We start from the raw sequence: 18684 nt of genomic DNA on the forward strand, positions 1-18684 counted from the left end.
CAACGCTATGTTGATCGGGGTTTTAAGTGTATTTGCTGGTTGTTTTGGACATGCTGTAAAACGGGGACATTTCCAGGGACAGCTTTACCCTTACGAAAATTAACCATGGTTATATTGTGGTAAAAGTGTAGTAACCATGGTTTTTTGGTGTATTGATTACTATCAGCAAAACCATGGTTTTACTACACTAACTATGGTTTAACTATGGTTTTTGAAAACCATGATTGTCAAAACCATGGTTATTTTGTAGTTACTATGGTTTTACTACAGTAACCATGGTTTTTTGGTTTTAACTGTAAACCATGGTTAATTTTCGTAAGGGTAGTCGGGGACAGAACACCAAAAAACGGGACTGTCCCCGGAAAACGGGGACGTCTGGTCACCTTATCTTAAAACATAACCCACCGATCTGAAGTCATAAGTATACTGTATTATTAGATTCACTGTGCTGTTTGAAAACGCGACGGGCATCGCGCTTCATACTGTTTACCCACTGATAGCTCGCGTGCACAGACCTCTTTACGCTGCAAGAACCGATACGCAAATGACATCAAAGTACCGCGAGATATATTCGGGAAATCATACTGAGGAGTTGGAATTCAAATCGCTCTCGCGCTACTCTGATGTCATCCACCTGGCATGGATGCGCAGTTGGTGCGACCACGGAGTGTGTTGGAAGAGCAAGATTCGATAAATGCGGTAAAACTCTTTATTTTTATCATTTTAATTTTATGATTCCTTGACTCGCCTGTCAAAGACTATAGGAGCTGATTTTGGGTAATATAACTAAATTCGTGCTAAATTATTAACTCGGTCAAAAACTCTCCTGTGGCAGGTTGCATACATTTAACGTTAGTCGTAAAGTTAAAACTGCGTTTTAAGTACAAACTCTCTCTCTCTGTGTGTTAGCAAAATCTTGAGAGAATTGGGTGGGGCCGCTGCTGCAACTATCTTGGCCCTCCCCTAATCTCACTCCAAACTTTTGGTAAATCTTCAGAGCCCTGGTTGGGGTTTATATTTTGACCATATTTTCTAACAGTGTTTTTTTTTTTTCTTTTAAATTATAAAAAAAGATGTTTTTTTATAATTTGTATTATAAACCCAGCATTTGCATTTGTAATGTAGCCTACATTTAATCAGTTTTCGACTTTGAGCCTTACAAATGTCTTTGTTTGGGGGTTACATTGTTAAACGTATTGTTGGACAGAGAGATGAGGTGATGAAAGATTAAATGGGCGTGTACTGTAGTGTAGTGTGCCTGTGGTACGGTGAATGGGGGAGCACTGCTGTGTTGGTGTGCCTGTGTTGTACAGTTGATACGGTAACTGAAGAAACATCAAACCCGACTGTCCGGCCTCGCTGCCTGGCAGCTGCAGCCGAAAATTTAACATTTTCTCTGATGGCGTTTGGGGAACAAACAACGATTTATCTTGAGACCTATTGCTTTGACTGCTCCGATTCTAAACCGTATATTTTTGATAGGAAAATGAAGTTCAGTGACTCCCCTCAGTTTCAAGCAGCATCCGATGGATTTCTCTCACAGCTGTCGGTTCTCCGCATCGGGCAGGCCGATGCAGCACTTCCCACTGATGCGGTAAGTCTAGCCTACTTCACAACTCCCTCCCTCTCTCTGTGACTTTTTCTACTTAATAAATAAATTAATTTATTTATTTTTGAGGAACTTGTCAAGTTGCAGATAGCCTACTTATTATTTATCATTTGTATTTATTATATAATATTTATAATTTCTCAGAGATATCTGTGGTTACATAAGAGCGGCGCATCAACACTCATTCAGAAATATAGGTGTGTTGGACTGTACATGGTTTATGGACAGTTTCTTTAGCTTAACTTATTATTGTGACATTAACAATAAATGCGTAGGATATAGCCTAGTGCAGTGTTTGCAATGGTTTATTTGTTTCACAAAGTTTTATTTTACTATTTGGTGAACTGATTCTTAAGGGGATATGAAAAACACACAAACAACGACGACGAATCAAGATGTGAATATGTAGAAATGAATTTCAATTAGTCGCAGTAGCCTAGATAATATTTTATTTGTATTAACTTTCATTAAGGTCTTATAAAAAAAATCGCCCGATGTTTCATTTCATTGTAATATAAATATAAGAAACATACAAATCGTCTAACTTTACCTGTGATGGGGAAACTGTGGTTTATTCTTAATTAATCGTAAATTGTTTGTAATGCTTATGACTTGCCAATGTGATGCTCAGTTTTTATACATGTTCAATCAGTCATTCTCTTTATGTTGATTGAACTGTGTGATGCTCAGTTAACTTAAAGGAACAGTATGTAGGATTGTGGCCAAAACTGGTATTGCAATCACAAAACTTGTGGCTAAAACTGATACTGCAATCACACAACTGGTGGCCAATGCACAAAATGACAACATAAACATCAGTTGAGGGCTGCAACTCCACTTTTTAAATGACAATATCCTGGCCAGATCACTGTTGTCAGTGATATAAGTATTTGAAATAAAAATGATTTCTTAATGTCTAGTGACATATCAGGGCGATTTTATGATTAATTGATATACATTTCTTACATACTGGTCCTTTAAATAAACCAGACCTAATGACGTATGCAGTCTGCTTATGTGACCTCCGCAGGCTGCAGCCTTCGGATTGAGAAACGGCCGATGAGTAGTAAATTTTGTTTCCTTGGAAACCACGAGACTGAGATGCGATAGCAGATTTAATGCTCAGAGTGTTTATGTCGACATCTCTATTAAGTTGAATCGTGTTCACGCTTTATAGTAGCCTTTTTAAAGTAGTGGATTATTTACGGTAGATATCGTGATTTAGGTTTTTCTCTAACGTTACTTTATCTGACAACGTGGACTGATGAGCAGGTAACTGACATCAATATTGATCATACAATGATTATATATGTCTGAATAGCACTGTTTCATAAAATGATCCTAAACGGTTCATATTTTGACTATGAAGCATAGCCAAGGTTGCTGATTTAAGACATGTTGTCTGATCATAAAATGTTTACACAGCTATGCTGAATTGAATTTGGCAAGGGTGATCATATACAGTAGGTGGAGGGAATTTATTACAATTTGAAACAAGACATTTGTCAAAACATTAAAAGAGCTTTGTGTAGCACACCATTCAAGGTGTTTTGCAAAGAAATATGTACATTAGTTTAAGTTACACATTAATTTCATCAGTAATTTTACGCCTTGGATGCCATTGGCCAATTATGTTTGTGCTATGTGTCATTTATTTATTTGTCATTCACAGAGAAATGCAGTGGACAAACACAATATTTGATTTCTTTAGACGCACTTGTAAATTAAGTGTATGACTGATATTGAATTAAAGGGGACATATTATGAAAATCAGACTTTTTCCAAGTGCTATAATAAGGTGCCCAGTTCTTCTGTCAACCTAGAAAAGGTATAAAAGATCAACCCAGTAACTTGGATTTGGTAAACCATTCTCTGCAAGCATGTGAACCAATAGCTCATTGAAATTTTGCTCCCCTTGTGATGTCAGAAGGGGATAATACCATCCCTTAATCTGGACTATCCGACCACGACACTGCCATTTAGTGCAGAGATGGACATGTTATAATAAATGATCTGTGGGATATTTTGAGCTATAACTTCACATACGTACTCTGGGGACACCAAAGATTTATTTAACATCTTTAAAAAGTCTTGTGAAATGTCCCCTTTTAAACAACAAAATATGACACCAAACATTTATTTTAAATGCACCTTTTAAACAAAATCTTTTACAACTAAGTGCAAGGACAGTAGTATTTGTACATTTACTTTTTTCTTCATAGCTATTTGATGTCTGCATGGTGAATGAAGTCAGTTCAGGTATTTCTGAATACCCAGTCTCTACACAGTTAATATTAATCTTATTTCTGCTGGCCATGGCTTATTTCTGCTTATACCCTGAAAATGCAGTGCTGGTAAAATGGTCTGATGGGACACATCCGTTACAGAGAGGCAATATCTCACTTCTGAACTTTATCATCAACATCTGCTTTTCTGTTTTTAAGATTACCCAGCAGGTTACCCCATCTGCTGTTTTGCATACCCCGTCTAATGGCGATGGTAACAGCATGAAATGAGTTGGCTGAATGCAGGCCCGACAGCAACTTTTTGCGTGCTTTGCCGGATGAAACCTTTGGTTAGCCATATGACAATTCAAATAGATCATATTTCAATTTTTACAGTATGAGTGAAAATGGCTTAATGCAGCAATGTGTTCACAAGTTTGCCCTACAGCCTCTTCTGCGGTTATATTTCCTACCAGACTCAGTTAATGTTATTATTTATATCAATGGAGATGCCTGTGCCTCCGGGGTAATTCTGAGGATGTAAAAATCTTTTCTTTTCAAGGTTGCATAGCTAAACCTTTATACACATACTGTACGCAAACAATAGGCAGTTCAGTTTAAAGGACTCTAAATCTGTATTATCTGACAATGGGGTCAGAAGGAGCACAGTAAGGGGGAATTAAACTATTGATCCCATCATGTGTTGTTCATTTTGGGGTTGCTCAATATGCTGAAGCAGCTCTGTTTGGAGAGGTGTGTGCCAGGGTTTAATAGATTTTACTTGCGGGGGGAAGACCTTGGGGTCAGTCAAGATGTGAGAATGGTGGACAATTTGCTTATATGGCAGTTATGGGACTGGAGTATATTATTTATGTAACTTGTATAACTGCGGTTTGATCATTTTTTGCTTAAGTCATATGCATCAGTGATCTCAATTTCTATACTACATGGTTTGAATAATTACATTGTTTTTTAAAATTAAATGTCTGATTTCTTTGTAAAAGGCCTCATTTTATGGATTCTGACATGGACTATGAGAGGCCTAATGTCGAGACTATCAAGTGCGTGGTGGTTGGGGACAACGCAGTTGGAAAGACGCGGCTCATCTGTGCCCGGGCCTGTAATGCCACTCTCACACAGTACCAGTTGCTGGCCACACATGTGCCCACTGTTTGGGCCATAGATCAGTACAGAGTCTGCCAGGAGGTGAGAAATTTCTGAAATTCTGTTGTCATTTCTAAATAGGATATTAATATAGCAATTATTATTAATCATACCGTATCTAAACAAAAACTGCCACAAGAAATGAAAGATAACACATATTTCTTGGGTAAATCTTCATGCATGTGATGGGTATGTTTCTCCGGTCAGGTTCTAGAAAGGTCCAGGGATGTGGTGGATGATGTCAGTGTGTCTTTGCGTCTCTGGGACACCTTTGGCGACCATCACAAGGACCGTCGGTTTGCGTATGGCAGGTGAACTTTAAATATCAACTTACTCTCAACTTTTGACAGCACAGTTGAGTTTCAATTTCAACAAACCACCATTATGGCGATCAGTGTTTGCATTTCGTCAGCTCATTTACATTTTAAAGCACACAACCAAAAACTACACATTTTTGCTCACACCTACAAAGTGGCATTTTTAACATGCTATAATAAATTATCCATATGGTATTTTGAGCTAAAACTTCACATATATGTACTCTGGGGACACCAAAGATTGTGAAATGTCCAAAAAGCTAATCTTGGAAGAAATGGCTGGAAATAGTCAAGCCACGTTCTTCTTTCACAATGTTAAACTGTAAAGATACTGAAGATTAACTTTTACCCCACTGATGCAGTGGTTTGTTATAGTGACTCAAAAAATATAACCCAGCCACCCCATACCTGTCAACATTTGGATTTCAAAATTCGGGAGACTTCAGAGAGGGGGTGGGTGGTCTGACTGGGGGGTTGGCAAAGAGTGACAGTCTGCATTTGATTTTATAGCGCTATAACATGCAAAACCCTTCTCTACTTTCAGCAACCTCTCAATGCCTCCTTCACTTTAGGAAACCCTAACCATTTAATATAGCTTAACTTGTTACAATTTTATAAAAATGAAAATCTCTTTAAGTATCAACATTTATAGACAAATAGCGACATCTCTAGCTATTAGTCTGCCTCCAGTTGACAACTCTCTATCAAAATAATGTTATAAGTATTGTGATCTAATGATCTAACACAACCAGAAACAACGGTTTAGTCTTACTTTTGAAAGGTAATTCTCAGAGACTCATTTTAAGGGGTGTGATGGTTTGCACACCTCCAAACTGCACACGACGGAGGCATTTTTACCTCCAGTTGCCATGAGATTAATAAAGAAGTTGCCACCACTAATATGTTGGCGCTGTTGACCCACGATCCAGCAGCCAACGAGCAAGTCTAGTTATTTAATGTCTATGCTCTCTGCCTCCACAGTGCGATTGTCCCTTGTGATTTATTGTACTGCGTTACGTCTTTTCCCCACCGTGTCCGATACTAAAATCAGCGCAACGTAATTTGCAAAAAGCGTGGGAACTGCCGATGTTGATTCACAGTAAGTAAGAAATTAAACTCCTTCGTGCAGCTGTTGTTAAATTTGCAGTTATATATATATTTTTTGCCGTAGTATTACTTGAGCTTTCTAATGCCATTTTTAAAAGTGATGCTTGATTCAACTTTCCCCGTTTACCTGCGCAGAAATCAACGGCGCAATTATGGGTTGCCAGGTTGCAGTCAAAAATTGGTTCTAATTTAAATTTATTGTGTCAGTAGGATGTGTTTCAGATCTGGCAACTGGACAACCTTGGAATAATACACTCTAAAAAAATATTGGGTTGTTTTTAACTCAGGGATACTGCCCTACAAAGCCAAAGCGCAGTTACTACGCAGTTGGTCAAAATTGAGTTAAGGGTTGAAATGGGCTTTGTGAGATCTGTTGTGTCTTGTGACAAAGTCTCCTGGTTCAATTTTTTCCAATTTCAGAGAAACGTGTGTGCTAAAATTGCAGTAACATGTTTGACTGGCTGGTGTAAAAAAACTTTAAGGGCATTTTTCTCACTTTCAGTGTTTGCGTAGTTACTGCACTTAGCCTTTGGAGGGCAGTATAGGACAGAACACATTTCTGGGTTAAAATGACCCAAATAATGGGTTGTTTTAACCCAAATGCTGGGTTGTTTCAACATGGTTGACTAACAGTAACCCAGCAGTTGGGTTAAAACAACCCATTATTTGGGTCATTTTAACCCAGAAATGTGTTCTGTTCTATAGTTACCCAGCCCTGGGTTAAATATTTTTTAGAGTGTATATTTATGTGATTATTCATATAACGAGTAGGGCTGTTTAAATTATGGGAGTTTTCCAGGAGAAATAAACAAAATGGGAGGGGGGCGGGAGATAGGTGTGAAATACGGGAGAATCCCAGGGAAAACGGGAGTGTTGACAGGTATGAGCCACCCACCCCCCAAAAAAAATCTTAAAATGTGTTTAAGTATGAAATTGATTCAGCGTAAAATCACAAAAACTATTTTGAATTGAATTGTCTTTGGGTTGTTAACAGGTCTGATGTGGTGGTATTGTGCTTCTCCATTGCAAACCCAAACTCCCTTTACCATGTGAGGACCATGTGGTACCCTGAGATCAAGCATTTCTGTCCCAGAGCTCCTGTTATCTTAGTGGGCTGTCAACTAGACCTGCGATATGCTGACTTGGAGGCTGTGAACCGAGCTCGACGTCCTTTGGCTAGGTATTATCACCATAATAATTCCAACTTGTTTAGTCTAGTGTTTCCCAACTCCAGTCCTTATGTACCAGCTCCCAGAATATTTTAGATATAAAACAACGCATCGGATTGTTAGTTTGTTTGACTTCATATGTCGCTGCAAGAACCAACAGGTGGATGACATGAAATAGCCACGAGAACCATTCGAGAAATCATATAGAGGAGTCTGCTTTCTCGCTGTAATTAGTTGTCATCCACCTGTTGGTCTGCATGCCGCCGCATTAAGTTTAACACACACATTTCACACATGGGACAATTGTGGGAGCAAAGGAATTGTTTGAAATTTTTAAAAAGTAAGAATTTTTAATCATATTATAGCTTAGTGATAATAGTTTTGATAATATTCCTTTAATTTCACATGTTTTAAATTTTATTTCAGACCCATTAAATCCAATGAGATACTGGCCCCAGAGAAAGGCCGTGAAGTGGCTAAGGAGCTGGGTGTCCCTTATTATGAGACAAGCGTCGTTGCTCAGTTCGGAGTTAAGGACGTTTTTGACAATGCTATACGTGCAGCCCTCATTTCCCGTCGTCATCTGCAGTTTTGGAAGTCGCATTTACGAAATGTTCAAAGACCCCTCCTCCAAGCCCCCTTCCTTCCTCCCAAACCCCCTCCACCCATTATCACGGTCCCTCCCCCTCCGAGTAACATCGAAGAGCACCCTAGCCGCCTACTAGAGGACCCACTATGTGCAGACGTCATCTTAGTCCTGCAGGAACATCACAGGATCTTCGCTCACCGCATTTACCTCGCCACTTCCTCCTCGAAGTTCTACGACCTGTTCTTGACCGAACCTCGGGGCTCTGAGGAGAACGACGGGGAGCGACCCAGAGGTCCGCCACTTTCTGGTCGTGATCTGTTTATGCGGGCAGCTAGTTTCGACGTTAGCGAGAGCAACGGTGACGGAGATAAAGCCAACTTGCGTGCCTGCACCAGTGATGGAACTCTTAAGGGCGGAGATGGAGATCGCCGCGGTCGCCTGCTCCCTGCTTTGAGCCGTGCTTTCATCAGCATCCAGGAAGAAACTGTAGATGACCCTGTCACCTTTAACCCTAGAAGGGTGACTGTGGTGCACATGGACCCTTCGATGCAGCCCGGTCCTTTTCACTCGGTGTTGCGATACCTATACACGGGTAAACTAGATGAGCATGAGAAGGAGCTGATGCAGGTGGCTCACATTGCAGAACTGCTGGAAGTATTTGACCTGCGCATGATGGTGGCTAACATCCTGAACGATGAAGCCTTCATGAATCAAGAGATCACCAAGGCCTTTCATGTGAGACGCACCAATCGAGTGAAAGAATGCCTGGCCAAAGGGACATTCTTTGGTAAGTGGCTCTTGAGATTTGCTCATCTGGAATTAATGCTGTAATGAACTGCGTTTTTATATCGTAATGTTCCCTAAGGCCCACTTTTGCAAGCAAGAATAAAGTTTTTACATCAGAAAACATCAAATTCTAAAAGCAGGGTACCCACGGAGTCTTAAAAAAGTAATACATTTCATTTTCCCATAGTAAGGCCTTAAAAGACATTGAATTTCACGTCAAAGTCTTGAATTTTTCATCAAGGTTCTATTTTTTCCAAATGATCAATAGATTTATATGTTGTTAATTCAGACACAAAAATCGCATGCACGAAAACCACGCACAAGCAACGGATATGAGCGCAGAATACTATCCATGTGCGGAAAATTTTCTATACTTGTTTTGACCCTTTCAAATAAATCACTTATATATCATATTTATTTGTTAAATATCAGTTAGCCTATTAATGGGCAGTTTCGTTAAAAATAGCCTTTCCCAAGACAAGGGCTTTTTTTGGACAATCCACCCACTATTTTATATAGGCTGCGTCCGAAAGCTTAGCCAGCTGACTTGTTGCCTTGCTGCCTCATGAGGCAATGGGTCTCATTCACTAAACATGCATACGCACAAATTTGTTCGTAAAATGTGCAAAAATATATAAAATATATAACACGGATATATATTATAGGGTTCTTTTTCCTTGTTCATGATTATTGCAGACGTGTTAACAAATTTGTGCGTACGCATGGTTAGTGAATGAGACCCAGTGACTTTGGTGGCATAAAGGCAGCTTTAAGAAATGCATTTGGAAAGCCTTCATAGACAGCGTGATGAAATTCAGTTTGAAATATAAACATAGAGGGCGTTTGTGATAACTAATCCCATATTTGAAATCTCCAACACTAATTTCTCACTAGAAATGCAATTAATAGGGTGAAAAGGGGAAAATAAAACTTTTTTACACTAAATTTGTGCTTCAGCCCCTTTCTTGGCCGCCATTTAATTTTTTCAAACCTGACCAGGCTTGACCATTCACATTCCCCGCTCACCCTTATGCATGCAATTGTGGAACAAGATGCTAAAGGTATCTCAGGAGACAAGAAGTAAACCAAACATCAGATTCAGACGTGCCTTGATGCCTTCCTGCCTTGGGATGCTACCTCCGAAGGCAACATTTAAGAGCTTTCGGACGCAGCCATTGCCATAGTTAACACATTAACTTTGTTAACACATTCGTTGTTGTTTCTGCTTGAATTTTTAATGTTCTTTTTTGGTGTAACCTTCGTCTGTTATGAAGAGTAATACTGTCAGCTGCCTTAAAAAAAGTAACTTAAACTTTTTTTTGCTTTTTGCACATATTGGTTGTACAGTGTCCATCATACAAGAAGATTGTTCAGCATTTTTTCCACTGTTAAAAAATTGTTGGTTTAACTTAAAAAGTAAATTATCTGGTTGCCTTAAAATTTTGAGTAAATTCATCTTAAAAATATTAGTTAACTCCAAAAAGTAAAAAAAGGTCAAGTGTAAAAAATGTTGTCACCTAATATTTTTAAGTTGAATTAATTCATAATTTTAAGCAGAGCCGGCGCCAGACCATAACTAACAGGGGGGCACTCGGCTTCCAACGGGGGGCACGCAATAGCAACAATAACTTGCAGAAACAAGACATTAAAACAACAAATACAGCAAGCACACACTCATACAACTGGTACAGACTGTCAGCTCATTTCCCGTATAAAGTGCAAAAGACCACAAACTATGCGCAAAACTACTGAACTTCGACCGTGGTGTGAGCGCAAGCTGAGCTCCGCAGCGCTCGCGCTACTCGACGCAACAACAAACCGCCCTCGCGCGGCGCAAGCCATTGAAATGAATGGGCACAGCGCACACCGCGTCCTAGCTTTAAAAAAGCCGCTTTACCATAATCACGTCGTAATGCTGTTAACGGTCTATAGCCACACTTCACATTTAAGCTTACATAATTTAAAACAACGCTAACTTACCTTTAAAATAGCTGAAGACGGCGTGTAAGAACATTAAACTTCCTTAAAACAGTGTCCTGTAGATTTGTAAATTCCACCTCGACCTCTAATCTCTAAACTGCCCGCGAATGCCCCCCCATGACGCCGGCCCTGATTTTAAGGCAACCAGATAGCTTACTTTTTACCGTGGGTTCACACTAGCAAAAAGTGGCTAGTTTGCCGCTTGATCATTTTGGGTTTACTCGCTTGATTGAAATTGTAGTTTTCGAGACATTCACGCGGAAATGGGAGGGGCTTCTCCAACTAACGCCGCGCGTTTTTCCGGCAAAGTTCAAATTTTTCAACTTGTGACAAGGTTTTATGGAGTTATAGTATGCAACATATGAAAGTTAATTGAGTTATAGCCTAATGTTACAGCTACTGCGATGTCTTACCTGCAGATTCAACCAGATAACAAAGTATTTAATTAAATAAGCACAATCATAAGCTATTGCAGTTCATTTTGTACCGTTGCCGGTCGGCAGGCGTCAATGACTTGCAATACAACATTTTTGTAATTCAAAAACACAATGTTCCTGGCGTTTTCCCCCACGACAACTCCACCCTCGCCAACCATGACTAAATGCCGACTGTATGTATGAGAAACTGAAATGCAGAGTGATGTCATAAAATTGCTGATAAGAGATAAGACATTGTAAGTTTCTAATTCCTTTTTTTTTTTTTTACAATGTTTTGGGGCACATTAGTTTATATACTTCAGGCTAACACATTTATACTAAATGCCAAAAAGTACCATGGGGACATTGAGAAGAGAGATTTGTTGTGATTAGCATGTTTGGGTCATAATAGATGGTTATATTAATGGATGGTCACTAGGTTTAGTATAACAATGTTTCAGAAAAGATGTTGTGTTCTCTGCTTCAGATGTGGTGTTCAGGTTGGATGATGGCACTATCAAGGCCCATAAACCGCTGCTTATCTCAAGCTGTGATTGGATGGCGGCCATGTTTGGTGGACCATTTGTGGAGAGTTGTACAAAAGAGGTACAGCGCACTCACTGTATGTTAAAAATAATAACAAATCTGTATTATAAAATACATTATCTGTATTTAAAATTACTTAAATCAACTGAAATGAAATTTTATGGATGAAGTGATAGCAGTTTGTATTACTGAATTATAAAGTTTAAAGGCTATAGTGTAATGTAAATCTTTTAGTGCCTATTCTGTGGCCATACTGTTTAAGTAATATTTGTTGGGACAATTTGTATTTTTATATATATCCATATGTTTATATATGGACTCTTTCTGTGAAATCCAGGTCAAAGGAGAATAAAATTCAAAATTTGATTTCAATCTTTGACATGAATTTGACAGTATACTCTTTACATTATGTAGAAAACAGTAAATCATAAAAAAAAGACGTTAACTAAGTTTTTACTGATGAGTTATGTTGTGTTATTTAGAAGTTATGTAGCTTTTCTATGGCTGTGTTGTTTCTTTTCCTTTTTATATTCGTTTAGCTGTACTAGCTCTTTATACAAAGAAACACATCTTCTTTTTGATATCGGGTAGATATCTCAAAAGCTTTACGAGGTGGCTAATACGTAGTCATACATTTTGGTACAATGTGCTTTTCTCCTGTGATGTTGGGTTAGGGTGTGGGGTATTGTTTTTTTTAATAATCAAACAAAATTCCAGACATTATGTTCTTGAATGCTACTTTGAAACTTTCAAACATTTCGATTTTTTTTTATATTGAATGTGTTGCTGTTTTGTTGTGTCAGGTGCTATTTCCTAACACCACACGTAGCTGTATGCGTGCTGTGCTGGAGTATCTGTATACCGGACGCTTCTGCTCTCGTCCAGATCTGGACGCCATGGAGCTTATTGTGCTCGCAAACCGTCTCTGTCTACCTCATCTGGTGGCACTCACAGGTACACGGTCAAATCTACGAATCTTTCTTCGTAGTGTAGGCCTCTGCAGATATACAATATATATTAATATACAGATGAGCCATTACATTATGACTACCTGCCTAATATCCTGAGAGCCTCCTTTAACCTGCAGCTATGAGGCGGAGCATTGATTTGACAAGGTGGCATTAGGTTTTATGGGGTATCTACCATAATGTCAACAGCAGGTCCTCCGGTTCCTGTATATTGTGAGGTGGTGCTGATGTAGCGCAAGCCTGTTTTCCAAGTGAAACCACTAATCTTCAGTTTGGTTCGTTTCGGGTGAATTTGTGAGGAAATTCACCATCATGTTTTTCGAACCACTCCTTAATAATTCTGGCAATGTAGCATGGCGCCTGTTGGTAATGGCCATTATAATCCGGCAACACAGTTTCCAAGAATGGGTGCACCTGGTCCACAATGATGTTCAGATACCTGACAGCTGTCAGGGATGGTGCAATTGTGAAAACAGGGCCTAAAGTGTCCCAGCCGGTTCGTCATTTTGCCAACTGTGCACAATTTTTAATATATAGTCACAACAGTGGCATGTAAACAACCCATAAGGCGTGCCGTTTCTGAGATTGAAAGGTGTCATGCTATCACAATTTGTCCTCTCATTTGTCCTCTGGTCATTATGTAATGGCTCATCGGTGTATGTAGTATCTATACAGTATGGAAACTGTTAATGACAATAACAAAATATCAAAAGCTATTTTAAAGGAAAAGGTTTGTGAAATACTTAAGTTATAAAATCAATTGATTGCATTTTTTTTATATGTCAAACAACTATAGTTTTACATGTGCCTTAAAGGATTAGTCCATTTTCTTAAAAAAATACAGATAATTTACTCACCACCATGTCATCCAAAATGTTGATGTCTTTCTTTGTTCAGTCAAGAAGAAATTATGTTTTTTGAGGAAAACATTCCAGGATTTTTCTCATTTTAATGGACTTTAATAGAGCCCAACATTTAACTGTTTTTTTCAACCGAGTTTCAAAGGACCCAAAACGATCCAAAACGAGGGATAATGGTCTCATCTAGCGAAACGATTGTCATTTTTGACAAGAAAATGAAAAAATATACACTTTTAAACCACAACTTCTCGTCTTCCTCCGGTCCTGAAAAGCGCCAGCGCGACCTCACATTAATGCGTAGTGACGTAAAAAAAAGGTCACGTGTTACATATATGAAACGCACATTTGCGGGCCATTTTAAACAATAAACAGACATAAAGACATTAATTAGTGTCGTTCAACATACAACAATGTCGGAACGGTCCTCTTTCTCCACACTTGTAAACACTGGGGCATAGTTTCGCGTTCGTCCTCTGTGACCTCTTGACGTGATGACGTATTGCGTGAGGTCACGCTGGAGCTTTTCAGGACCGGAGATAGACGAGAAGTTGTGGTTTAAAAGTGCATATGTTTTATTTTTTTATTTCAAAAATGACAATCGTTTCGCTAGATGAGACCCTTATGCCTCTTTGCGATCGTTTAGAGTCCTTTGAAACTCCGTTAAACTCTGAAAAAAAAAACTGTTAAGTGTTAAGTGTTGGGTTCTATTAAAGTCCATTAAAATAAGAAAAATCCTTGAATGTTTTCCTCAAAAAACATAATTTCTTCTCGACTGAACAAAGAAAGACATCAACATTTTGGATGACATGGTGGTGAGTAAATAATCTGGATTTTCTTTTTAACAAAATGGACTAATCCTTTAAACTTTAAACTCACAGTACTTTACTGTCCAGGTATGTGGATATATGTTTATAAACAAAGATAAAACACAACCTTGAGATATATTCATTTGTATTTTTAAGATTGTTGTGTATGTGTATTCTAGAGTTATACACTGTGACAGTACTAACAGAGGCTGCCATGATGGGAGCTGATATAGATGGAGATGTTCTGCTCTACCTGGATATGGCTCAGGTAAGTGGACTTCTGAAGTTACAGACAATTTTTGTTTAGTATGTTAAGCATACACATTCAGAGAAAATAATGTCAATAATGACCATTTTTATTTTGGTGAACATTTTGCTTAAAGGAATAGTTCACCCCCCCCCAAAAAAAAAAATATGTATAATTAACTCATCTTACCATGCATTCAAACCGTTCGGTGGCAACCAATCAGAAAATGGAAATGTTCAGCGGCAGCCAATCGGAAGGTGGAAACTTCTGCTTGAAAGGATTCCATTAGGGTGGCCATTCGTGCCAGTTCCGCCGGACACGTCCCGAACATGTTTTCAGGTTTATTCTCCGGAAGTCCCGTTGGTCGACCGCATACGTCATCAAGGTTTAATATTTCGGGTTTAATTTCAGAAAAGCAACCGTTACATTTCAAGGTAAAAATGAAACTACAATGATTGTATGTCTTAAAAGAAATAAATCTTTTTGAGAATTTTCTAATGTATTTTAACTGAAATGTGATGACGTATGCGGTCGAGCAACACCACTTCTGGTGAACGAACCCGAAAACATGTTCGGGACGTGTCTGGCAGAACTGGCACGAATGGCCACCCTAGATTCCATAGAATGCATTCGAGTGTCAAAGCCTCCACTACTCTTTTCTATAGCATTGTTGGTAAGGCAGCCAGAGGGTTTTTTAACGCTCTCGCCGGCGGCGGTGCCATTCTAGGTGTAACCTAATTTCTTCAGCCAAACACCATCAGTTATATAAAATAATATCCTGGCTCTTCATAGCTTTGTAATGCATGAAAAAGTATCTGGTTTTATAAAAACCCATCCATCCAACAAAATGTCGGCAGGTAACACAATAGGCTGAACCAACAGAAAGATGACATCAAAATACAGCGAGAGCGATTAGAAAAATCATACCGATGAGTGATTTCGAATCGTTCTCGTGGTTCCTGTGATGTCATCCGCCTTTCGGTTCTTGCGGCGCTGCATGAAGTCGAACAAGTTTATTCATTGGTTCTCGCAAATCTTACTTACCGACATGGAGCCGACCTAGAATGGCATTAAAGTGAGTCACACATTTTTCTGCCAATATATTACAAGGGGTTTAAAAGAGGAGAGGTGGGGTAACATTTTAGTAACGTGTAATTTTGTCCCTTGTGTTTTCATTTCTGTTATTTGTTTTCCCATTTAGTTTCACTGTGCCCATCAGTTGACTGACTGGTGCCTTCACCACATCTGCACCAACTATAACAGAGTCTGTCGCAAATTCCCTCGTGACATGAAGGCTAAATCTACAGGTATCTGAACAGCTCTCAAGCTGAGATAGGATTGCATATTTGGCATGAATTTATTTAAACACTTTACATGCATCATTTAGTTGAACTAAAGATTATATTTATAAATAATGCCAAGTTAAATAAAGTTTTCAAGTTAAATAAACAAGATCATATTAAAAACTCCAATCTGCACTTTGAACGTGTTTAGCCCTCCATACATCATGTTTAAATGTAAACACATCTCAATAATGGTGGCGGTATGTACAATAAGGTGTTTCGTCACAACGCATAAAAAGACTAGTCACGAGATTCACCAGAAACCAATGCTCTTATGTACCAATGTGGAGCCAGCGTGCTCATACTAATTCTTCTTTACTATTTGCTCAATAAGATTTTTTGTTTACTTTCTACCATAAAAAGTTATAGAAGTTGTTTATAATAAGTGGAGCCTACAAATAATTATAAACATTTTTGGACGCAAAAGGTGCTAAACACCATCATATTAACTGAATGCTCTCGGCATGTATTATAAGTTAATAAAATACTTTTCCTTAAAAGACTTCCCATAAAAAAAAATCTAAATGAAAATCAAATCGTAGCATCATGATATCATAATTCCTTTTATAAACTGATAAAGCTTGGTGCTTTATTGTGGGTTAAATTCCAAGCTAACACAACAGCTCATACATGTGCAGTGCGCTGTAAGTTGCTCTATATAAAAAGTTTTTCAGCCAAATGCAAATTCAGCCACAATCCTTACTAAATCATTTGCTCAGTACCGAAGTTTGTTATGCGAAAAGCTAAAGGCCAGCTGTCTTCCTTTATCTTGCAGAAAACCAAGTGTACTTTGAGAAGCAACGCTGGCCTCCAGTGTGGTATCTGAAGGAAGAAGATCATTATCAGCGAGCTCGTAAGGAGCGTGACAAAGAAGATTATTTGTACCAAAAGCGCCAGTGTAAACGCAAGTGGCTCTTCTGGAACCTACCGTCCTCACCTTCCTCCAATTCTCCATCTTCTCCGGGTTCCTCCGCAGTCGTCTGATTGGCTCTCAGGGTGCACGACCCACCTTACAATCCAAAAATGGGATTTAAGCAAAGGTTTATACGGCATGAGTCCACATTTTCTGTAGAAAATACCCAAGCCCTGCCTGTTGCAGCTGCTGAGGAAGAAAAAGCAAAAATGCAACGATGAAGACAGTTAGTTTAAACAACACCGGGCGTATTGTTGAATCTCTCTACATTATTCATGAGATTTTTAGAGATCAAACTAGCTTTGACATCCTTCTGTGACATCACAGTCTTCATCACAAACCAAGCTACAAGTGTATAGAAAACACTTTGACTGCATACAAGTTATAATGCTGTCGAAGTGCTTTTAAGCTCTAAAGAACAAGATAGCAGGAACATTTTTAAGCAAACAGTGAAGAAGATGAATTATTTAGTGATCTACAATCAAACCACTTCTCCAGAGCGATGTTCTCATAATGTAAAATTTAAATGCTCCTAAAGTTTAAAAGAACTGAGTCAGATCCATATGAAATCTGAATGGGTTTAAAGCAGGGGTGGGCATTCCTGGGCCTGGAGGGCCACAGTCCTGCAGAGTTTAGCTCCAACCCTAATTGGAATGCCCACCCCTGGTATATAGGAATGTTACGGGTTCAATATAACTTACGTTCTATCAACAGCATCAGTGGCATGATTTGGCTATGTTCGCTTCCTTCTTTTAAAGGGATATTCCATCGTTTTGTCATATTTAACTATGTTATCTCCTTAACTAAAAAGAGTTGATACATAGCTCTATCATAGTACGTGCACATAAAGGAATAGTCTACTCATTTTCAATATTAAAATATGTTATTACCTTAACTAAGAAGAGTTGATACATCCCTCTATCATCTTAGTGCGTGCACGTAAGCGCTGGAGCGCGCTGCGACACTTCGATAGCATTTAGCTTAGCCCCATTCATTCAATGGTACCACTCAGAGATAAAGTTAGAAGTGACCAAACACATCAACGTTTTTCTTATTTAAGACGAGTAGTTATACGAGCAAGTTTGGTGTTACAAAATAAAACGTAGCGCTTTTCTAAGCGGATTTAAAAGAGGAACTATATTGTATGGCGGAATAGCACTTATGGGAGTACTTCGACTCGGCGCAGTAACACCCTCCCTCTCCCATTATGAGAGTGAGAAGGGGAGCGGACTTTTCAGGCGAGTCGAAGTACTCCCAAAAGTGCTGTTCCGCCATACAATAATATAGTTCTTCTTTAAAATCCGCTTAGAAAAGCGCTACGTTTTATTTTCTGTGGCGCGCGGCGACACTTTGGTAGTGTATGGCAGATTAGCACTTTTGGGAGTACTTCGACTCGGCGCAGTATAACTCTCTCATTATAAGAGGGAGAAGGGGAGCAGATTTTTTCAGGCGTGACTTTTAACTGCACCGAAGTACTCCCAAAAGTGCTATTCCGCCATACATTATAGTTACCCTTTTTAACCCGCTTAGAAAAGCACCAAGTTTTATTTTGTGCCTCCCATATTTGGTCGTATAACTACTCGTTTTAAATGGGGAAAACGTTGGTGTGTCTAACTTCATCTCTGTTTGGTACCATTGA

At 38.9% G+C, this 18684-nt stretch overlaps 1 protein-coding gene across 1 annotated transcript; it reads left to right on the forward strand.

Moving 5' to 3' along the window:
* Window positions 1–1313: 1313 nt before the first annotated feature.
* LOC135729805 (rho-related BTB domain-containing protein 2-like) lies at window positions 1314–18150 on the forward strand. The gene is made up of 10 exons (XM_065247668.2): window positions 1314–1594; window positions 4839–5040; window positions 5206–5309; window positions 7417–7602; window positions 8018–8967; window positions 11850–11968; window positions 12712–12862; window positions 14722–14810; window positions 15991–16096; window positions 16908–18150. Exons 1-10 carry the CDS (start codon window positions 1527–1529, stop codon window positions 17114–17116), a joined length of 2184 nt encoding a protein of 727 aa, XP_065103740.1. The 5' UTR covers window positions 1314–1526; the 3' UTR covers window positions 17117–18150.
* Window positions 18151–18684: the final 534 nt, after the last annotated feature.

Source organism: Paramisgurnus dabryanus, chromosome 11 (genome assembly GCF_030506205.2).
Source record: "Paramisgurnus dabryanus chromosome 11, PD_genome_1.1, whole genome shotgun sequence".
Lineage (NCBI taxonomy): Eukaryota > Metazoa > Chordata > Actinopteri > Cypriniformes > Cobitidae > Paramisgurnus > Paramisgurnus dabryanus.

Coding starts and splice junctions, on each gene's coding strand:
- LOC135729805 (XM_065247668.2), top strand. CDS start 1,527: ATGGATTTCTCTCACAGCTGTCGGTTCTCCGCATCGGGCAGGCCGATG. Junction 8,968..11,849: donor GGCCAAAGGGACATTCTTTG/GTAAGTGGCTCT, acceptor TCTCTGCTTCAG/ATGTGGTGTTCAGGTTGGAT. Junction 12,863..14,721: donor TCATCTGGTGGCACTCACAG/GTACACGGTCAA, acceptor TGTGTATTCTAG/AGTTATACACTGTGACAGTA.